The sequence below is a fragment of the Rana temporaria genome, chromosome 5, assembly GCF_905171775.1.
Source record: "Rana temporaria chromosome 5, aRanTem1.1, whole genome shotgun sequence".
Lineage (NCBI taxonomy): Eukaryota > Metazoa > Chordata > Amphibia > Anura > Ranidae > Rana > Rana temporaria.
This window is the reverse complement of record NC_053493.1, coordinates 241,168,454-241,191,588: the sequence shown is the minus strand read 5'-3', so window position 1 is coordinate 241,191,588 and position 23,135 is coordinate 241,168,454. Positions and strand designations below refer to the sequence as shown.

Here is a 23,135-nt window from a genome sequence, read left to right as displayed (position 1 = left end):
TTAACATTTATTAAATTTATATATTATTACTATTTCTTTTTCATTTGATTGGAAAATCACATAATGTGCGAAAGCGCACGCGTGTTTCCATTTATTTCTATTGGGGAAAAAATGGGCCAAAAACATGCAAATCTGCTATAAAAAAATAAAATAAAAAAATCCAGAACTTTTTTGAGCTTCAGGCGACTTGGAGTGGAGATGAAGCAACTCCATAGAGAATAATCGATGTCTTTTGTTTCTCCTCCAGTGCAGTGAATGGGAGCAGAAAGCAGCCGCTGTGCCCCGCACTGTGTTATGAATGGGAAGACCTGGCTGAGCAGCGCCCTCCAGCGGTCGGTGGAGGAGTCGGCCCGTCTGCAGGGATCCGGGGGATGCGTTGTAGTGAGAGTAGAGCGGCCGAATGAGATTTGTCGGTGTCCCGGCTGTGGGAGGAGGTGGGGATGTGTTGTGTGTGAGCTGGCCTTTGTGGATGTGATCGGATCACCTCTGACAAGTCTACAGGCGGATCTCCTCCTCCAGCATGGGGATTCCTCCTGGGCGCTGACACTCGGCTGGTCCGGTGTGTACGGAGGAGGACACGGGGGTGTGTGCGATCCCGGATTGTGTGATCATTGGAGGAGGTCACCTGTACAGGAGAGCAGCGTCCATACATTGCCATTCATCAGACCCATGTGGACGGCTCAGCGGGGGATCTACCCGGGGTCGGGGATCGGAGGGATCTAGCTGGGATTGGGGATCGGAGGGATCTACCCGGCATCGGAGGGATCTAGCTGGGATCGGAGGGATCTAGCTGGGATCGGAGGGATCTACCCGGGATCGGTGATCGGAGGGATCTAGCTGGGATCAGAGGGATCTACCCGGGATCGGTGATTGGAGGGATCTAGCTGGGATTGGGGATCGGAGGGATCTACCCGGGATCGGAGGGATCTAGCTGGGATCGGTGATTGGAGGGATCTAGCTGGGATCAGAGGGATCTACCCGGGATCGGTGATTGGAGGGATCTAGCTGGGATCGGAGGGATCTAGCTGGGATCAGTGATCGGAGGGATCTAGCTGGGATCGGTGATCGGGACTGATGAGTGTTGCACGGTGTGAGTGATCGGCTGCCCCTGGCAGGAGGTGGCATGATGGCCATAGACCAGGATCGGGAGAGTGGTTGGATGAGAGAGCCGGAGGCCGAGGAGAATGGCTCAGTACTGCCCGCTTCCAGCACTGCGATGCCCACATCCTCAGAGGAGATGTCCGCCGCCCCCGCTTCTTCCCCCGCACACCCGGGCTCCCGCTACAACCCTCTACTGCTGGACTTTGATGGCTCGGTGCTGCCCTTCCTGGGGGGGCTGGGCACCTTCAACAAGCGCCTGGTACTGCTCACCTGGATCCCGGCTCTGTTCCTTAGCTTCAGCCAGTTCTCAGACTTCTTCCTCCTGGACATTCCGGATAAATGGTGCAAGACTAATGGCACCATGGCGATGATGAACACTGCCCATGACAGCCACCTGCGCCTGGGTAATGCCACCACCACCCGTGCCCCAGAGGTCATGCTTCTACTGCCACCCCCACAGCTGCCCACCACACCACCCCCTATGGTTAGAACACTGCCCCCCAACAATGACTCCTGCCTGTGCCACCAATGGAACTATCAAATCCATGCTGGCCTAGTCCAAAATGTAGTGAGCAAGGTAAGTGTGCCTGGGGTGGACATACTATTGTACTTCACATTCAAGGTTGCCAACTGTCAGTAAATTAACGCAATTTGTAAAAGGCGTGATTTTTATGTTTTGTCCCTGAATGTCCATTATGGCCTTGTTCAGGGTTACCAACTGTCAGTAAATTTACAGTTTGAAATTTGTGATTTTCTACGTCTGCCCCCAAATGTCCATTACGGACACGATTCAAGGTTGACAACTGTCAGTAAATTTACAGTTTTAAATCTGTGATTTTTACCTCTGTCCCAGAAAGTCCATTACAGCCATGATTCGGGGGTGCCAATTGTAAAATCTGTGATTTTTACATCTGTCCCCAAATGTCTGTTACGTGATTCATGGTTGCCAGCTGTCAGTAAATTTACACAGTTTGTAAAATCCCGTATTTTTTTTTTATGTCTGTCTTCAAGTGCCCATTGCCACTGTGATTCAGGGTTGCCAACTGTCAGTAAATTTGCATAGTTTGTAAAATCCATAATTTTTGTGTATTTCCATGGCCATGATTCAGGGTTGCCAACTGTCAGTAAATTCACACAGTTTGTAAACTGTGAAATCCTGTGATATATATATTTTTACATCTATCCCCAATGTCCATTACAGCCATGATTCATCGGTGCCATTTGTAAAATCTGTCCCTGAATGTCATGTTACATGATTCATAGTTGGCAGCTGTCAGTAAATTCACACAGTTTGTAAAATCCGTGATTTTTATGTCTGTCCGTGAATGTCCATTACAGCCATGATTCCGGGGTTGCCAGCTGTCAGTAAATTCACACAGTTCATTATGGTCATGATTCAGGGTTGCCAATTGTCAGATTTGCAAAATCCATGATTTTTACGTCTGCCCCCAAATGTCTATTACAGCTATGATTCGAGGTTGCCAACTGTCAGTAAATTCACACAGTTTGTAAACTCTGTGATTCTTACATCTGTCACCGAATGTCCATTCTGGCCATGATTTAGGGATGCCAATTGTAAAATCTGTGATTTTTACACCTGTCCCAGAATGTCCGTTACATGATTGCGAACTGTCAGTAAATTCACACAGTGGGTAAAATCCGTGATTTTTATGCCTGTACCCAAATGTCCATTATAGTCCTGATTCGGGGGTATGCGAACTGTCAGATTTCTAACAGTTTGCAAAATCCACGATTTTTAAGTCTGTCCCCAAATGTCCATTACATCTATGATTCAAGGTTGCCAACTGTCAGTAAATTCACACAGTTTGTAAACTCTGTGATTTATACTTCTGTCCCGGAATGTCCGTTACATGATTCATGGTTGCCAACTGTCAGTAAATTAACACAGTTTGTAAACTCTGTGATTTATACTTCTGTCCCGGAATGCCCGTTACATGATTCATGGTTGCCAACTGTCAGTAAATTCACAGTTTGTAAAATCCGTTTTTTTTTTTTACGTCTGTCCACGAATATTGGTAACGGCCATGTACAGTCCATGTCCATAATGGACATTAATGGACAGATGTAAAAATCTTGGCTTTCATGCTGGTTGGCAACCCTGGTAATGTACTGTAGCCAGGGCCGGACTTACCATTGGGCTTGACTGGGCTCAAGCCCATGGGCCCCGCCCAATTGGGGGCCCCCTAAAAAAAAAAAAAAAAAAAAAAAAAAAAAAAACATTTTTTTTTTTTTATTTTTTTTTTTAGGGGTCCGGAGATCCCCAGGGGCCCGGAGGCAACCCCCCTTTTTTTTTATTAATTTTTTATAAAAAATGTTTTTTTATATTTTTTATTTATATATATATATATATATATATTTATTTATATATATATATATATATATATATATATATATATATATATATATATTATTATTATTATTATTATTATTATTATTATTAAAGGGCCCAGGGGTCTCCAGGGCCCCCAAATGGCAACCCACTTTTTTTTTTTTTATAAAAATTTTTTATTTTTTTTTACATATATATTTTTTTTATTAAAGGGCTCAGAGGTCCCCAGGGCCCCATGTGGCAACCTCCCTTTTTTTATGTTTTTTACAAATGTTTATTTTTTTATTTTTGTTTATATTTTTTTATTTTTTATTAAAAGGCCCAGAGGTCCCCAGGGGCCCAGGATGGCAACCTCCCTTTTTTTATGTTTTTTTTATAAATGTTTATTTTTTAAATTTTTTTATTAAAGGGCCCAGAGGTTTATTTTTACTTTTTATTAAAGGGCCCAGAGGTCCCCAGGGCCCCGGATGGCTACCCCCCTTTATATATATTTCTCCTTTATTTCTTCTTTTTTTTGTAAAGGCCCCCCGCTTCTCAATTTGCAGCAGCCCCCCCCTGCTTCTCAATTTCAGGCGGCAGCACCCCCCCCCCCTAGGTTCTCTGCTCCAGGGGGCCCATGCCTTAAGCTGTGTAAGGGGCCCCAAAATTCCTGATGGCGGCCCTGCGCATACCTCCCAACACGCACGGATTCTGCAGGACTTTCCTGCACAGACTTCTTCCTGCAGTCCCGCTAAAGGGTTAATTTTCCCGCACTGCAAGAGGAGGCAGCACGGAAGCAGGAGGAACCGGAGCGGTGTGTGGAGGACTGTGGCTGCTGAAGGGAAGAAAGCCGACAGCCGGGCTAATGACAGTCTGTGGCCCCGGCTGTTGGCACAGGTGAGAGGCACTCCCCCCCTCAACAACTGAAACCCCCCCCGCTCAACAACTTCAATGCGCACCCCCCGCTCAACAACTTTAATGCGCACCCCCCCCGCTCAACAACTTTAATGCCCCCCCCAATTCTCGGCTCCAGGGGGCCCCTTCAACACTCAAGCCCAGGGGCCCCCACCACCCTAAGTCCTGCCCTGACTGTAGCAGATTTCCTGTAATCATTGTAGGTAATACAATCTTTTGGTTTGGCCATGTGAGGTCAATGATGTCACAAACGTCCCCATCCCTTTGTGTAGCTGTGGGACACGGAATGCCCTGGCCACAGTCTGTCGGGAAGGTTCATTTTGTTGACGAAAATATTTTCTAAATTTTTGTTTGTTTATGAAACTTGGTTTTATTTATATCACAACAGCTAAATCTGTGTCTGGACTGCGTGTTCAAACCTTAAGGCTGCATTCACACCTCGGCGTACTGAATTGCGGCGTTTTGTCCCGCGAATTGCGGCGGCAAATAGCGGCGTTTTGTACCGCGATTCGCGGCGACAAAACGCCACGATTGTGAATGCAGCCTCACCCCCTCTATGGAGATGGTTCACATCTCCTATGCCGAACGCCGAAAGACACCTGAAAAAAAGGTCCGGGACCTTTTTTCAGGCGTCAGGCGTCCGGCGTTCAGCGTGGAGATGTGAACCATCTCCATAGCCGACCATGTAAAATCACCCCTCCAGCGTATGAGGGGCGGCTGCGGCGTCGCGCTTCAGGCGTGTATACGCCTAGGTGTGAATGCAGCCTAAGGCTCCATTCACATCTCCGCGACAAGCAACGCCGCATACGCGGCGTATTTTGCCGCGGATAGTGTATCTTTTTTTTTTTTTTTTTAATTCTTCCCATTGCTGTCAATGGGCGAACGCCAATGTCGCCTGAAAAAAAGGTTTTTTTCAGACGACAGGCGTACGGCGTCTATGAGATGTGAACCATCTCATAGACAGCAATGGGAATTTCCCCCTCTAGCGGCACAAGCGTCCGGCGTTTTGTCACCTAGATGTGAATGGAGACTAAAGCAGAGTTCCAACGATGTATAGACATTTAAAAAAAAAAAATGCATATCTTGGCATCATAATCTACACTAATGGCACTCATGATTCTTATAAATTGTGCCGCACCATTTAATATTTTAGATCAAAAATTACCTTCTATTTTTCTTTGTTGGCAGTTCCCATTTTGCTTGTGGGCATGTGAAGCCCACAAGCAAAATCTTCTCGGGATACAGTGCTGCTGAATGACCAGCATGCACCACCCGTTCTCGCACACACGCAGTATGCAAAGCTCGCAACGCAGGAACCTTCTCAGGTTACCATCACAACGGACGGCGGCGGCGTCATCGTAATCTTGCGATGATGAGCGGCGGCGATCCACACTGGCGCCTGGGAATTATGACACAAAGCTTCCAGGAGATAGTGCGCCGCCGCATATGATGAAGATTTCCACGGGTGGGAGAAGGCGCAAACAACATCGAAAAGCTTACAATGTAGGTAAGCTGGCAGAAAAAAAATAAAAATGAATGCCCATTACCGAAAATATGGGCAGTAATTTTTGGATTGAGAAAAAGTGTAGAAAGTGGGTGGAACTTCGCTTTAATACCATAAATCAGGGGTCTCAAACTGGCGGCCCTCTAGTTGTTGCGAAACTACAAGTCCCATTATGCTTCTGCCTGTGAGAGTCATGCTTGTAACTGTCAGCCTTGCAATGCCTCATGGGACTTGTAGTTTTGCAACGGCTGGAGGTCCGCCAGTTTGAGACCCTTGCCATAAATAATAACATGTTTGATTTTTACTCCAAGAATGTATAATGACTTTGGCAATTCTAGAGCGATGCCCAAATAAAGCATTACAGTTTAACTAAACCCATTTGATTTTAGTCGACTAAAATGTACTGAAGATAGTCGACTAAAATACAACTCAAACAATTCAGATGACTAAAATATGACTAATGCCGCAAACACACGATTGGAAATTCCGGAAAATGCCCACGGGTCCCGCAAACTCGATGTTCGCTGGCAGCCCACGATCGCGGCGAGGAGAGGCAGAACGGGGAGATGTAAACAAGGCATTTCCCTGTTCTGCCTAGCAACATGACAGGGATCTACTGCTCCCTGTCATCGGGGAGCAGTGATCTCTGTCATGTTCTAGTAAGACCACCCCCCCCCCACAGTTAGAATCAATCCCATGGATACACTTAACCCCTTGATCACCCCCTAGTCTTTAACCTCTTCCCTGCCGCGGCCCTACTGTGAAAAGGGTCTAAATCGTTCCCACGGCATCTAGCGAGCTGGCCCATAGAATCACCAAGAGTTGGATATCTCACAACTAAAAAATTTCTATATTATTGACATATTTTGCAGTTCAACGTCTATAGAACCAGTCACAGCGGTATTAATCCACATGGCTTCTGTTATTATTACATTAGCTTGTGCTTGCAGATTATTACTTGCTGTTAGAAACTTGTGGAAACATGAAGTAACATCATAACAACCGGTTTTGCGACCTTCTTTTATTTTGGGTTGCTAAAAAATTAGCAGGGCTTGCATGAACACCTAAAATAAGAAATGCACAGTGAAATCTATTAAAATAAAAGGTAAAAATGGCAGTTTGTGGCATGCTTACCTAGGCAAGGGTGGCACCTTTTATTGGGATGCTGAAAAAGCTGTGGGTCCCAAATCCTGCCGGGATGTGCTCCTGCACAGCGCTAGAGCCCCTTCTCCATAGATTTGGGATTCTAAGCTTTCCCAAGACCCCCATAGTGAGGCCCAGTGATGTTACTGGAACCTCCAGGGAGTGTCTGCAAATCAGGGTGTGGGGTACATATGTTTTTACTAGTTTCATTCTTTTATGGCTTTCTCTGCATTTTTTTTTCTACTTATAAAATGTTCTTTCCTGCAACCACGGGTCAGTCAGTGTTGATAGGACAATCCCTCCCACAGAGCCATTGTGTTCCTGGCAGTATACAATAGCTGCTAGCGATCATCGCATGCAAAATCCAACAGGCTGGTTGTACCCAAGTTGATTAAGGCTGCATTCACACCTGAGCGATTTGTTGCCTGAAGCGCGACGCTCAAATACGCTAGAGGGGAAAAAATACATTATTCCCTATGGAGATGGTTCACATCTCCACGCCAATACGCCTGACGCCGAACGACTGAAGCTCAAACAAGTTCCGGACCCTTTTTTGTCGCGCGTATCGGGCGGTTTGGTCGTTTTCGAGCGTTTCCATCTCCCATAGAAAGTAATGGAAACGCTCGATTCAAGCGAATAGCGCGACAACGAGCGTTTGCTACGGGCGTTTCGTCGCTTTAATCAATAGAAATTTTCACCCAGGCAGAAGATTAAAAAAATCTACCAACATAGCAACAAGTGATGAAAAGATGATCATTTTTCCTATTGGCTAAAATAAAAAACATCGAAGTACAAAAACGTTGGACGAAGCTGTGTGCAAACGCGCAAATAAGCATGAATACGCGCGACAAACCGCCGGAAAAAAATGAGTGAACGACCGACGCTCAGGTGTGAATGCAGCCTTATCGTTCAACTAGCCTGCCCATGCATGGATCAAATCTCGGACGTTTCTTGCCGAACTGACCGATATTCGAACTGTCTATGGGTAGAGTAGGAAAAAGTTAGAAACTTTGACTTTTATTGTAGTCTGTGTCCCCATCTTGGAGTAACTCCCAGTGACAAGAAATAGTGATCTTTCCAATGATAACTGACAGATCGCTCCCTCTGTACAGAGCTCTGTGTTGTGTTCCATGGACTGTGACGATCAGCAGGTCCTGGCCGTGAATCATTGGCCAGGACTTGCTGATAGGCTCCTGCTGTGTACAATCACTTTGGGAGATGGGCAGGGGGTGTGTGTGTGCCCTTGAAGTAGGCAGCAATGTACGGGTATGTTGCTTTTGCCTACAACGACCCCTCCCTGCAGTACCCTATGGGCGGGTGGCAAGCGGTTAAAATGATTTCATACTCTACTTGGGGGAAAAAAATGGAGAAACAAATAGAAAAATAAAAACAAAACACTGTCTATTAGAGCTGCACAATTATAGCTGGATTCATAAAGAGTTACGCCGGCGTATCAGTAGATACGCCGACGTAACTCGGAATCCGTCCTAAATTTAAGCGTATTCTGGAAACCAGATACGCTTAAACTAGGCTAAGATACGAGCGGCGTAAGTCTCCTACGCCGTCGTATCTTAGGGTGTAATTTTTCCGCTGGCCGCTAGGTGGCGCTTCCGTTGAGCTTGGCGTAGAATATGTAAATGACTAGTTATGCCGATTCACGAACGTACGTGCGCCCGGCGCAGTAAAGATACGCAGTTTCCGTAAGAGTTACGCCGCGTAAAAGATAAAGCTGCCCCCTAGCTGGCCTAGTCAATGTTAAGTATGGCCATCGTTCCCGCATCGAAATTTGAAAAATTTACATCGTTTGCGTAAGTCGTCCGTGAATGGGGCTGGACGTCATTTACGTTCACGTCGAAACCAATACGTCCTTGCAGCGTACTTTGGAGCAATGCACACTGGGATATGTACATGGACGGCGCATGCGCAGTTCGTAAAAAATGTCAATAACGTCGGGTCACCAAACATTAACATAAAACACGCCCCCCAATCCTGATTTGAATTAGGTGTGCTTACGCCGGCCACATTTACGCTACGCCGCAAGTTAGGAGGCAAGTGCTTTGTGAATACAGTACTTGCCTATCTAACTTACGGTGGCGTAGCGTAAATACGATACGCTACGCCGCCTTAAAGATGCGGCGCTCTCTCTGAATTCAGCTATTAATCTTTAAAAAAACGTGATCTTGATTCAACCCCCCTGATGATCTCCAATGCAGAGTTTGCTGATTCTTTCATATAACAAGTGGAGAGACTTATCTGCTCACTCAGGTGTCAAAAGAAAATGGGCAGTCTGCCAAGTTCTTAACAGGAAACATTGTAACTAATGCTTCCTTCTTAGATCAAAGGGATAAACTTCTTTGTGTAAAGAAAAAGGGCAGTCTGCCACGTTTGTAACAATATGAACCATTGTAACTAACTCCCCTCTTAGAGCAAATCTGTGTGTAAATGCAGGAAGTTTAACCACTTAAAGTCCAAATCACTTGTTTCTTAAGGTAAAATCAATATTTTTTGCTAGAAAATTACTTGGAACCCCCAAAAATTATATATATATATATATATATATATATATTTAGCAGAGAACCTAGGGAATAAAATGGCAATTGCTGTAATATTTTATGCCACACTGTATTTGCCCAGCGGTCTTTCAAATGCAATTTTTTGGGGAAAAAATACACTTCAATGAATAAAAAAAAAAATTGAAACAGTAAAGTTAGTCTAATTTTTTTCGTTTTAATGTGAAAGATGTTACGCTGCGAGAATCGTAAGAGAATTGTGATCTATCTTCTAAGCAAAAAAAATCGAGATTCTCATTTTAGCCAGAATCATGCAGCTCTGCTGTCTATAGCAGCCCTTTTCAAACTCTTAAGCCCTGTACACACGATTGGATATCTGATGGAATCTAATCCGATGGATTTTTTCGTCGGATATCCGATGAAGCTGACTTTCATCAGTCTTGCCTACACACCATCAGTCAAAAATCCCACCGTGTCCAAACGCGGTGACGTAAAACACTACGACGTGCTGAGAAAAATGAAGTTCGATGCTTCCGAGCATGCGTCGACTTGATTCTGAGCATGCGTGGATTTTTGACCGATGGACTTCCACACAGACGACCGTTTTTTTCTATCAGTTTTTTATCCATAGGAAAAATTTAAAACATGTTCTATTTTTTTTTAACCGATGGAAAACAAACCGATGGGGCCCACACACGATCGTTTTAGTCTATCAGTCTGTTTTCATCGGACAAACCGATCGCGTCTACAGGGCTTAACCCTTGAAATAAGCTTCAGGTCTTGGGGAACTTGTGATAAAACCACATGATTGATGGTTCCCTTACATAGGTGGCCAGTAGGAAAAATGCACCTCTAAAGCCTCGTACACACGACCGGTTTTCCTGCCAGGAAAACTACCAGGAGGGCTTTTGGCCGGGAAAACCGGCAGTGTGTATGCTTCCTTGCAGTTTTCCCGGCGGGAAAATAATTACCTGCTCTCTATTTTCCCACCAGGATTCCCGGCGGTTTTAAACCCGGCAGTTTTCCTATGGGGAAACTCTGCGAGGGAGCATACACACGGCCGGGATTCCCAACCAAAGCTCTCCCCGCAGTTTTCCCGACGGGAAACCCGGCCGTGTGTACACGTGGAAACTTTACTGAGCAGGTTTTCAGTTTTCCCGTCGGACTTTATACCGCCGGGGTCGTGTGTACAGGGCTTTACAGTTGTAGTCCGCTAAAAAAACGTTGGTGTCTAGCAAGTGGCATTGGCTTTGGAACCATGCAGATACCATTAAATTGGAGGTCAGTCAGATCGGGGAACCCCTAGCAAATTCTGGACGAATCCTAGATTTCCACAAACCCTGGTTGAAAATGGCTGGTCTGCAATTGTCATACAGATTTCCAAATATGCAATTCAGATCTTCTAATTTTGCTTTGTATATTATGTATAATGTTGTAGTAATTGTTGAAATGTAAATGGGTTATCTCTGCTTGTCAGACATAGTGGAATGGGGACATTATCCATTGACTGAGAAGACCTACAAATGTTTTGGTTTGATATTGTCTGAAGCACACGCCTCATAGGAGACCATTGGAGAGCGGGTTGGTGTTGATGTATGAGCTTGCACTAAGATCTGTTATCTCAGAACTGTGTCCTGCTTGCTACTTTCAAATCATGCCATCTCAATCCCCCTTCTCTGTTCTCTTTGAAAACCTGTGTTGGTCATGCCAAATGTTGGATGACCGGAAATGATTCATCATTTGTTACCCAAACACTAATTACTTAGACTTTAACAATTCTTGTCCACCTGGAGTAGGTCACAATTTTACATCTGCAGAAATAAACATTGACAATTAGTAATTAAAAGTAACAGTTTAATGACATGTGTAAAGAAGGCTGGAGTAGAAAGTCAAGTATTTCAGGCATGTTGACTGATTAGATTGTCGCCTTGTAGAAATGCAATTGCTTTTGTCATGACTAAGCTATCCTCAATGTCAGCTTTGCATATACTTAATGGTATGTTTGCATTTCCTTTCCTTCTTGTATATACATTTGTCCTGTTGTTTTCTTTTTAAGAAATGTACAAAACCAAATACAAACTTTTGCGGAGTTAATTCAATAGCATATTCACGTGGGCAAGTAGGTTTATAACAGAGAAACATATAGACTACATAGGGTCTCAAAATCGTATATCCAATCAAAGTAGAGGAGGTCACATCTCGCCACACCCCCCACCCACACCGTTATCTGGTAAGGCAGATTGCGCGGCCAGCAACCACCCCCCTTAGAATATAAGACTACGTAAATGCAATCTAGTAGAATAAGTCAAATGATAGAACGCCAATATGCTCATTCGCTCTGACTTTAGGTATGGTGTCTCACTGAACTAGTCCAGGGATAGATCTACAACTCGCCAGGGTAGAAAGGAAACAATAAATGGCATAGGCTGTGCATCAAGTTGCTCTGTACCATGTCGGGGGGCTATTGTCCTGTTGTTTTCAATAAAAAAGTGTGCCCACTTCCTGATACTGAATACCCATTATGTTCTGCTCACCAGCTGAAGTTTTTAACTACTTCCCTACCGGGGCAATTCAGACATTTCTCTCCTACAAGTAAAAATACATTATTTTGTCTACGATATTACTCAGAACCCCCAAACGTTCTATATATTGTTTAACCGCTTAAGGACCGGCAGAATGGCGCGGCTAGGCACATGGACGTATCCTTTAAGAAGCCCACCCGTGGGTCGCGAGCGCACCGCCGGCGGCGCACTCGCGACCCGGTCCTGTGCTCCGTGACCACGCCCACGGGACCCGATCACCGCCGGTGTCCCGTAATCTGGTCACGGAGCTTAAGAACGGGGAGAGGTAAGTGTAAACAAACCTCTCCCTGTGCTTCCTAGTGAGCCTGTTACTGTCATAGGGAACGACGATCAGTGATGTCACACGCCCAGCCCCCCCCCCCCACAGTAAGAAGCACACATTAGGGAACACTTAACCCCTTTAGCGCCCCCGACACCGCCGGTGTCATTTTCACAGTAATCGGTGGCAGTGCATTTTTATAGCACTGTTTGCTGTAAAAATTACAATAGTCCCAAAATAGTGTCAAAAGTGTCCGATGTGTCTGCCATAATGTTGCAGTCACGATAAAAATCTCTGATTTACTAGTAAAAAAAAAATATTAATAAAAATGCCATAAATCTATCCCCTATTTTGTAAACGCTATAACTTTTGCACAAACCGATCAATAAACGCTTATTACGATTTTTTTTTTTAGCAAAAATATGTAGAAGAATACGTATCGGACTAAACTGAGGAAAACTTTTTTTTTATATATATTTTGGGGGGATATTTATTATAGCAAAAAGTAAAAAATATTGCATTTTTTTTTAAATTGTCACTCTATTTTAGTTTATAGCGCAAAAAAATAAAAAACGCAGAGGTGATCAAATACCACCAAAAGAAAGCTCTATTTGTGGAAAAAAAGGACATCAATTTTGTTTGGGAGCCACTTCACACGATCACGCAATTGTCAGTTAAATTGACGCTGTGACAAATCGCAAAAAGGGGCCTGGTCCTTTAGCTGCATAATGGTCCGGGGCTTAAGTGGTTAAGCGGAGGCCCTAGAGCAGTGGTCATCAACCTTGTTCTCAGGGCCCACTAACAGGCCAGGTTTTATGTATTGCCTTGGGGAGATGCAGACTAGAATACTGCAATCACTGAGCAGCAAATTATATCACCTGTCATGTATTTCAGTTATCTTGCAAACCTAGTCTGTTAGTGGGCCCTGAGGACAGGGTTGATGACCACTGCCCTAGAGAATAAAATGGTGGGTGTTGCACAATTTTTTTGTAAAATATAAAAGATGATGTTAAAATTTTACAAAAAAATATATGTTAATGAGATGAAAACTACGGTACTTAAAAATCTCCATAGGCAGCGCTTTAAAGTGGTTCGTGTTTTTTTTCACCTTAATGCATCCTAGGCACTTTAAATGATGGCAGGTGCGTACTGACTCCTATTTAAAGCGTTTTGCTAACCCCAAATTAATCATCTAAAATACCTGGCTGATTCTTCCTGGCTATACCCTACCCTCTGCAAACGATAATAAAGGCTGCTGTGCCCTGACACCATGATCAGTTTGCATGATTCTGTCATCCGCAGCCTGCTATCTGTCTCCTGTGTCCTACTCTCCCCCTCTCCTCTCTGCCTGTCTATGCTCGTACCAGTGACCGCCCCCTTCCACTCCTGCTGCTTTCATATCTGCTCTAAAAACTCTAATCCGCTCTGTACCATTATAATAATTGTCCCTGTGCCTGTGTTCTGTAAAAAATCTGCCCGATTGTACGTATATGAGCGCGGCTCCAGGCGCTCAAGCTGAGTGTCCTCTCTCTCCCTTCCCCCCAGCTGGCGTCAGTGCCCACTGCAGCCGTGAGCCGGAGAGAGAGGAGAGGAATCGGCTGAGCGCCCGGAGCGGATCTTATATCGGTACAATTGGAGCAAGTTTTTTTTTTTACAGGGCACAGGGATAATTATTATAATGGTGGATCATTTGGAGTATTTATTAGATGTGTGTTAACAACCACTTTAACAGGAGTTTGAATGTGATTGCTTAATTCTGAACACAGCTGCATCCCCAGTTATAAGAGGGTGTGCAAACTTATGCAACCACATTATTTAATTTTTTTATTTGCACCCCCCCCCCCCCTTAAAGATTTCAATTTGTTTTTCAATTGAGCTGTACTGTTAAGCCCGGTACACACGGTCGGACTTTTGTCTGACCAAAATCACATCGGAATTCCGACGGAATTCCGACAGAATTCCATCGGGGTAAAAGAGAACATGTTCTCTATCTAAACTCCGATGGAATTCATCGGAATTTCCGATGGAATTACTCCGATGGGGCATACACACGGTCGGAATTTCCGATGGAAAAGGGGTTGTAAAGGTAAAAACAATTTTTCCTAAATAGCTTCCTTTACCTCAGTGCAGTCCTCCTTCACTTTACAACCCCTTTAACTGTACCCTCACAAGGGGAGCTGCGGTGGCTCAACGCGATTGGCACTGCGCTGACAAGCCATTCACCTCTGCAGCTAGGGGTTCGGATCCCGGTGTGCTATGCGAGGTAAGCCTGCGCTTAGTACGCCCACCCCCCTCCCACAAAAACCACCACACGTACTCGAAATTGGGTTAACATGCACGCACTTTGACCACGCGGTCTCTAAAAAGAGAGGCGAAGGACTAACGGGGCTGGTTGAGCGGGCTAGATCCTCTCACTCCCTTATAGGGAGTCCCTCTGCCCTGTTGGGCTTCAAAGCGGAGCAGGTAGGGCGGGCTGGGTGGGAGGACCCCCTCACACACCCGCCATTGCCACCCGGGGCATGGAGAAAGGTGGCAGATTGCCTCTGGGTGAGGCCTGCCTACTCCCAACTCCTGCAGTCCGGCTCCTCTCTCGAGTACATGCACAAAAGTCAGTGGCTGTTTCTGGAGCCGTTCTATAGCATGAGAGCTGCTTCCAGAACCAAGGACTGGCTCCACAAAACATGAAAAGCTTTCTCAGGCTTGAAATATTCACAAGTCCTTTTTCGTGTGAAGTTCTTTATTAATGTGTTTTCCCTTGAGAGCCAGGCTGGAGATTTCCCGCAGACAAGTGAGATTATGGGTCTGTTATATACCATATCATAAGGGAGGTTTTAGATAGCTCCTTGTATGTGCCTGGAAAAATCAAGAAATATATTTCTAGTAGCTACCACAAAGCAATACCAAGTTTTCTCACCTCGGTGATAGAATCCCAACGCTTACCACTAACACACGTAAGAGTATTTTTTTGGTATTTCAGTAGAATGCATTGCGACAATTGTTATATTTTTGCCTGACTTCAATTTAGTCAGCACTTGTCTGACTTTAATTCATGAAAAACAATGTTTTTTTTTACCTTTTATTCAGTTTTGGAGACCTTGTATAAGTATGCTGGTCTTGATACACAATAGATCGATACACTGTGCAGGATTTTTGCTTGTTATTATTGCCTAAACGTTGCTTAGCGCTTGATTTCTGAAAAATCTGTCCTGAAATATAACTGCATATGAAGCTGAGCCGTAATCGGAAGCATCACCCACATCTGAGTTGTCATTTATCTTAAAGTGAGCCTTTAGCCAAATAAATCTCATCGGCCAGATAACCTGGAAAAGATGCCTGCACATATCTTTTTCATCTTCCTGACAGCTCGGGAGCCCCTGAACACTTGGTTATCAATATGCTAATGGTGTTTTCCGGCTCCAAATTCAGAGTGCTGTCATCCACCCACATCCCTCAATGTCTGCATTCAAGAAGGCAATGTCAATGATGTGACTTGCAAGTTTGGTTTCACAATTTTCAGTTCTGGGTTCAGGACCTTCCAAAGTGCTTAGGAAGACAGTGAAAGAACCCATATAGGCTAGCGTTTTGCTGGTTATGCTCTATTAATAAGGCCCACTTTGCTATTAATTTACTAAATGCAATTAAAAATCTGGCACAATAAAGGCCGTACACACGATTGGATATTCCGACAACAGTTGTCCGACGGACAATCCGACTCTGTATGCTCCATCGGACAATTGTTGTCGGAATTTCCAACAACAAATGTTGGCTGGCCATGCAACAACTGTGTTCCGTCGAATCAACCGATCGTGTGTACACAAATCCATCAGACTAAAATCCAAAGTACAAACATGCATGCTCCGAACCAATGCTAAACATCAGACAACAAATAGCAGAAGTTGCCCAAAGGGTGGCGGTAAAGAGCTGAAAAACCACGTGGTTTGACATATGTTGGCTGAAAATGTTCTGCCCTGTGTATGCAGAACAAGTTCATGGACTTCGAACAAAAATACACGGAAAAGTCAGATGGAAGTCCGATCGTGTGTACGAGGCTTAAGCATTGCCCATTGCTGTCTTTTTGTTATACATGACTGACACTAGAAGCCTTATTAAAGTATTTTTACTTTATTTTTTTTATTTTTTTATAACGAATATAGCAGGTGGCCTGGCCACTTACCTTGTCTGCTGCTTATTCTTCTTTATAATGGTTGTAAACCTCAGACATTAAATATGAACAAAGCATATCCCTCTATAGTGTGTACTTGTCTTAATAAAAACATCAAGTATTCTGCTTCGTTCTTCTGCTATCAGAATGAATCACTTCTGACACATTTTCCTGACACCAAGAGAAAAGTGGTGATGGGGAGAGAGCTTCAGCTGATTGACAGTCCCAGCTCTGTTCCTGTGTGAAGGGGCGGGGTGTCCCTTCCCATCCCTCCAATCAGCTCTCTGAGCTCTGCAGAGTGAAACTCCAGCTCTCCGTCCCCCTTTTTCTGGACTGTCAGACAAGCTTTTAAATTCAGCACTTTTTATAAGGGTAGTCCCTTTTCTGGGTTTATGAAAGGGTTTACAAAATATGCGTTCAGGACGGAAGTTCAGGGGCATTTGAAATGGAGAGACCAATAGAGAGTGAGATGTTTTGGGGTGCACAACAGTTCATTTCAGTTATAAAGTGAGTTATGAGTTAGAACATGTTTTATGGTGTAAATAGGACCTAACTTTTTAATTAGATTTTTAGTAAAAATTTAAAAATAATATCCCACCTTCCCAGAGGTACCAGCCTGCTATGCCAAACATATGAGCTGCTATACAGTGCCTTAAAAAGCATTCATACCCTTTGAAACATGGTGGTGGCAGTATCATGTTGTGGGGATGCTTTTCTTCAGCAGGGACAGGGAAGCTGGTCAGAGTTGATGGGAAGATGGATGAAGCCAAATACAGAGAAATCTTAGAAGAAAACCTGTTAGCAAAATACTTGAGGCTGCTAAAGAAGTATACCGTCCAGCAGGACAACGACCCTAAACATACAGACAGAGCTACAATGGAATGGTTTAGATCAAAGCATATTCATGTGTTAGAATGGCCCAGTCCAAGTCCAGACCTAAATCCAACTTCGAATCTGTGGCAAGACTTGAAAATTGCTGTTCACAGACGCTCTCCATCCAATCTGACAGAGCTTGAGCTATTTTGCAAAGAAGAATGGGCAAAAATGTCACTCTAGATGTGCAAAGCTGGTAGAGACATACCCAAAAAGACTTGCAGCTGGAATTGCAGTGAAAGGTGGTTCTACAAAGTATTGGCTCAGGCGGGCTGAATACAAATGCACGTCACACTTTTCACATATTTATTTGTAAAAAAAAAAAAAAAAATTTAAAATCATTTTCCTTCCACTTCACAATTATGTGCCACTTTGTGTTGATCTATCACATAAAATCCCAATAAAATACACTTACAATTTTGGTTGCAACGTGACAAAATGTGGAAAATTTCAAGGGGTATGAATACTTTTTCAAGGCACTGTACTTTTAGGTAGAGGTCTTGTAAGCATGCAACCTTAGGCCAGGCTTCATGTGAAGGACTTCCCTTTAACACTAGCCCAATCATTTAAAGCATTATGCTCCTTTTATGGCTCCAGTGGCTCAGTAAAAGGTGTGGAAATTTGGGAGCCAGTGCTAACTGCATTGTTAGATGGCTGTGGAGGGGCACCTGTCCAACCTAGCCTTAGACCCCATTCACACTGGGGTGGTACGCAGGCGCTATTGCGCTAAAAATAGCGCCTGCAAACCGACCTGAAACAGCGGCTTCACACTGGAGCGGTGCGCTAGCAGGACCACTCCAAAAGTCCTGCTAGCTGCGTCTTTGTTGCGGTGAAGGAGCGGTGTGTTTACCGCTCCTCCACCGCTCCTTCCTATTGAAAGCAATGAGAAACCGCGGCTATACCACCTCTGCAGAGGCGCATTGCCGGCGGTATTAACTCTTTTCCGGCTGCTAGCGTGGGGGTAAAACTGCAAATACCGGCGGTATTCCGACGGTAAAGCAACAATAAAAATAGCAGCGCTTTACCGCCACCGCACCTCCTGCCCCTGTGTAAAAGGGGCATTAGACAATAAATATGTAGATGAGGCAAAAAATGTACTACATGTACTTTTCTTCCCTGGGTAACGGAACACAATTAAAATGAATTTGAGCCGCCTTCTTCTAAGTCTATAGTGTTTGTGTCATTGCAAATAACAAATGTCAGATGTTAACAAGGAAAATATGAAAATACTGCTTGAAAATGTTCCTTTTATATTAATTATGTTTTATTATCACTGACAGATGTAAGAATTCAAAGCCTGTTTGTGATGAGAGCAACACCTCGGTTTTGAATCAAGGCCAATGTGTTATTTTGTTCACGTTATGACTATAGATATAAAATGGCATTGCTTGATAGAAAAAAAAAAAGCTGCATCGTGTTGGCACACACGTCCTGGACTAACAGAATAGGTGTGCCTACCCTTTAAGCTGCCTTTTCTGAATTTAATTACCATCTACCACACGTCTGTGACGGGAAGTTGGATTCACTTTAAACCAATATTGAGCTAATGCCAGATTTTGCAGCTTTGCATAAGAAGTAGACTTTACATTTTTCCCCTAAGAAAATCATAATTTAAAGTTGCTAGTGTAATTTCGTTCATCTAAATCTTGATTTTTAATTTGCTAATGTGACAGAGGGTATTTGAGAATTAGGCAACATCATACTTTTACCAACATAAACGATCTACGTATGTATAGGAGCAGTTTGTCAAGGCAAAGCTCTAATAGAAGTAGCCTTTTCCACCTCATATCCTATTTCCAGGACCGTGTTGCTGGACCTAGCCAGTTCTTTTCACTAATGTGTCATGGCCTCAAACCTAGGATGGGTTTCATGATTTGTGGAATGGTTGCTTCAATCAGAGCCTTCTCACACAACTGGTTTGCTTTGTGTCAGATACCCCAGTTTGTCGAATGGGAAAAAGGGGTGGGCAAATAGGTGTTTTTAGCTTCATGACAGTCAAGAGACTTTAGAACAGGGGTCCTCAAACTTTGGCCCTCCAGTTGTTCAGGAACTACAATTCCCATCATGCCTAGTCATGTCTGTGAATGTCAGAGTATTACAATGCCTCATGGGATGTGTAGTTCTGGAACAGCTGGAGGGCCATAGTTTGAAGATCCTTGCTTTAGAAGCACTGAGGTCCATGAGACTGTCCATGGTCCTGATACATCACACCATGTGATAAGACCATTGAATATCACAGTTGTTAAAATATTGGCGACAATTAATTGCTTTCAGAAGGTTTTCGAGTAAATGGCAGCTTTTGAAGGGAACATTGATCAGGAAGGTTATTCAGATTGCATAGGAAAAGAGTTTACCTCATCTAGTTGACTAGACTGCTTGTGAGTCCCATCCCAAATACATATAGTAAAGAAAGGTTCCTCAAGTTGGGATTTTAAATGGACCACAAGCAGTGATTGATATAACTAGGGCTGAAACAACTAATCGATTAATCGACAACTAATCAATTATGAAAATAGTTGTCAACTATTTTCATAATCGATTAATCGGCCAGTTGATTAGTTGGCCTGCATATAGTATGCATTATTTGTTTACATATCAGGAAATACAGTGCAGTACACCATCCATACATGTCACTAAGTGCCTGAGAATTTGTGAAAGTGTAAGGAGCAATGCCTCATGGGACATGTAGTCCTGGAAGTGAGTGGTTCTAAAGGCAGAAGTTTTTTTTACCTTGCTATAGCGGGCGCTCTATACTATACTTTGCAGCTTGCTATTGAGGCACTCTGAAGGCAGGAGGAGCCAAAAGCATCGGTGAGGGACCCCAGAAGTGGAGGATCGGGGCTGCTCTGTGCAAAACCATTACATAGAGCAGGTAAGTATAACAAGTTTGTTTTAAAAAAAAAAATAACTTTAAAGACTCTGTGCAGGGAAGATCAGCATCTGAACCCAGAGAAAGTGGCGGTAATAGAAGGCATTACAATTACTGTAGTTGGTTATTTATATTTACCACTGCATATGGATATTTAAGAATAAATTGCTTTTTTATTTATTTATTTACATATTAACTAAATTGTACACCACACTTTTTTTAAAGATTATCCGATTAGTCGATTAATCGAAACAATAATCTGCCAACTAATCGATTATGAAAATAATCGTTAGTTGCAGCCCTAGATATAACATTTACAAGTTTATTCAAAATTTTAAATAAACTTGTACATTTTATATAAATCACTGCTTGTGGTCCATTTAAAATCCCAACTTGAGGAATCTTTCTTTACTATTTGTTATTCAGATTGCTGTCCTTCCCTCCTGAGATATGCAGCATGGACTGTATGGCTCACCACCTCCTCCTTGTTGGCATTAGTTTGAGCCTTAAAGGGGTTGTAAAGGCAAATTATTATTTTTTTAAATAACAAACATGTTATACTTCCCTCCACTGTGCAGCTCATTTTGCACAGTGTGTCCCTGAACCTGGTCTTCTGGGGTCCCTCGGCTGCTGTTGTAGCTCCTTCCCACAAGAACTTACCCCCTTTAATGGGAGCTCTCTCGCATGGTGGTTAGTTCTTGCAGGCACGCTCCCGTGATACAGCCGACAGCTATAGCCGCTCACTGTATCACTCGGCCCCGCCCCCCGGCGTGACGCGTCATTGGATGTGATTGACAGCAGCGTGAGCCAATGACTGCGCTGCTTATAATCCATCCACTCTAGCCAATCAATGGCCAGGCTTAGCGGCGAAGAGGACATTGTGGGCGAGCGCAGCAGGTGAACGGGCTCAGGTAAGTAAAACGGGGGGCCGGTATTGTCGGATGTTTTTTCAGGATGCATTAAGGTGAAAAAACGTGAACCTTTACAACCCCTTTAAGCCGGCCATATATGGTTCGAATCACGACCGGTTTAACAGGGACCAGACGAGAGTCAAACTATCTGTGGGAAGCTGATTGTATCCAAGTCAATCCATCAATTGACTTGGGTACAATCAGCATGTCGGATTTTTACATGCGATATTTTCCAGCGCCTATAGCCGCTAGCACAAATAACACCCCACTGGCTGGGAGAACACACTAGCTCAGAGCGGGGGTTTCCCTCATCAACGCTGACTGTGTTGTTGGAGGAATTCATATATGGCCTGCCTTGAGCTTGCAAGTATGGAGTACTCTGCAGCTCATATAATTTTACCTGTAGAATGGTAGGGTTGCGTATGCATGTCTTGCCACCCTCAAATGTCTATGAATAATTTTGGAAAAATTGACTCCCCTGTCTTATTATACGTATGTTGGTTGGATATGAATGTTGCAGAGCAGGCTAAGATTCTAATTTTTTTTCCCAATAGATTTTGATGTTGCTGAAAAAAAAAACATAGTTGTAAACGTTAAATTTGTATAGTCAAATATGCTATATAGCCGTCAAACTATCACAAAAATAAAGTGTTAACAGGATCAATACCTGTGCCACTGTTTGCATAGGATTTTTTTTTATTGATTTGATTATTGCCACGTTGCTAGCAGTGGGAAATCAGTGGGTTTAGCAATGAGGGGCCTATTGAATGCATTTAAACCTCATATGTTTGGAGACATTCTTAAAGGAGTTGTAAGCCCTCAGGGGGTTTTCACCTTAAAAACCTTTTGTGGTGCAGAATCCCCCCAGAGCCCCCCTTTTTCCTACCTGAACCCGATCTTTCCAGCGTCGAGGATCAATCAAATCCAGCGACACGGGGGGCGGGGCCGAGTTCTGCTGTCTGTGTCAGCAGGACTTGGGAGCGCGCCAGCACGGGTGCCCCCATGGAATGCGGCGCTCCGTGGGGGGCTCTCGTTGAGGAGGAGGAGCCAGGAACACTGCTGGGGGACCTCAGAAAAGGAGGATCGGGGCTGCTCTGTGCAAAACCCTTATACAGAGCAGGTAAGTATAACATGTTTGTGATAAAAAATAAAGCTTTTACAATCACTTTAATACTCTGTGCCTGGGAACTGCAGAAGTTTTTTATAGACATTGATGGATTCAGCGACAGTATATCACTTTGGCTAATTATTGAGTTGCTGCATGTCTAAAAATGTATGCATTGGTGAATTATTCTATTTAATCAATTTATTTCTAAGTGATATAATGATTTTAATGCGCTTTGTAAACCGTTGGTGCTATATAAATCCTCTATAATAATAATAATAATTAAAATTAAAAAAGGATCTAAAAATCTGAAGTAGCTAGTTTGCCTCTTGCAACATTTTCATGACCTATAGTGTGTCCTTTTATCAACAATGCTTTGGTCATTCAGTAGCCTTTATCAAGTGCAGGTCAGGATACATACAAGTATTTTTTGCTTGATAAAGAAGTTTGAATGAACAAAACATTGCAGTAGGCAGATTTGTAATTTTATCTCATGTCCTGGTAAACAAGAGGCTTTTCAATGTCCTTAAGACCCCTTTCACACGGGTGGCGTTTTTCAGGCGCTTTAGCGCTAAAAATTGCACCTGTAAGGCGCCTGAAAAAAGCCTCAGCTGCAAACCCAGTGTGAAAGCCTGAGTGTTTTTACACTGGGGCGCTGGCAGGGCATCGAGAAAACCTGCCAGTAGCCTCTTTGCAGCGCTTTAGGAGCGCCCCGCTAGCAGCCGTAAAAAGCGCCCTGCTAGCAGCCGTAAAAAGCGCCCCCCTAGCAGCCGTAAAAACGCCCCGCTAGCAGCCATAAAGCGCTGCAAAAACGACGGTAAAGCACCGCTAAAAATAGCAGCGCTTTACTGCCGACGCCCCGGGCGTTGCGA

At 43.9% G+C, this 23,135-nt stretch overlaps 1 protein-coding gene across 1 annotated transcript in view; it reads left to right on the top strand.

The window, feature by feature from the left end:
• Positions 1 to 377: 377 nt before the first annotated feature.
• The window catches only part of SLC22A23 (solute carrier family 22 member 23), a 195,890-nt gene continuing 173,132 nt past the window's right edge, over positions 378 to 23,135 (top strand). Inside the window, exon 1 of the mRNA XM_040353645.1 lies at positions 378 to 1,678. Coding sequence (XP_040209579.1) covers positions 1,124 to 1,678 — 555 coding nt within the window. The 5' untranslated portion in view covers positions 378 to 1,123. The remainder of the gene's footprint in view (positions 1,679 to 23,135) is intronic.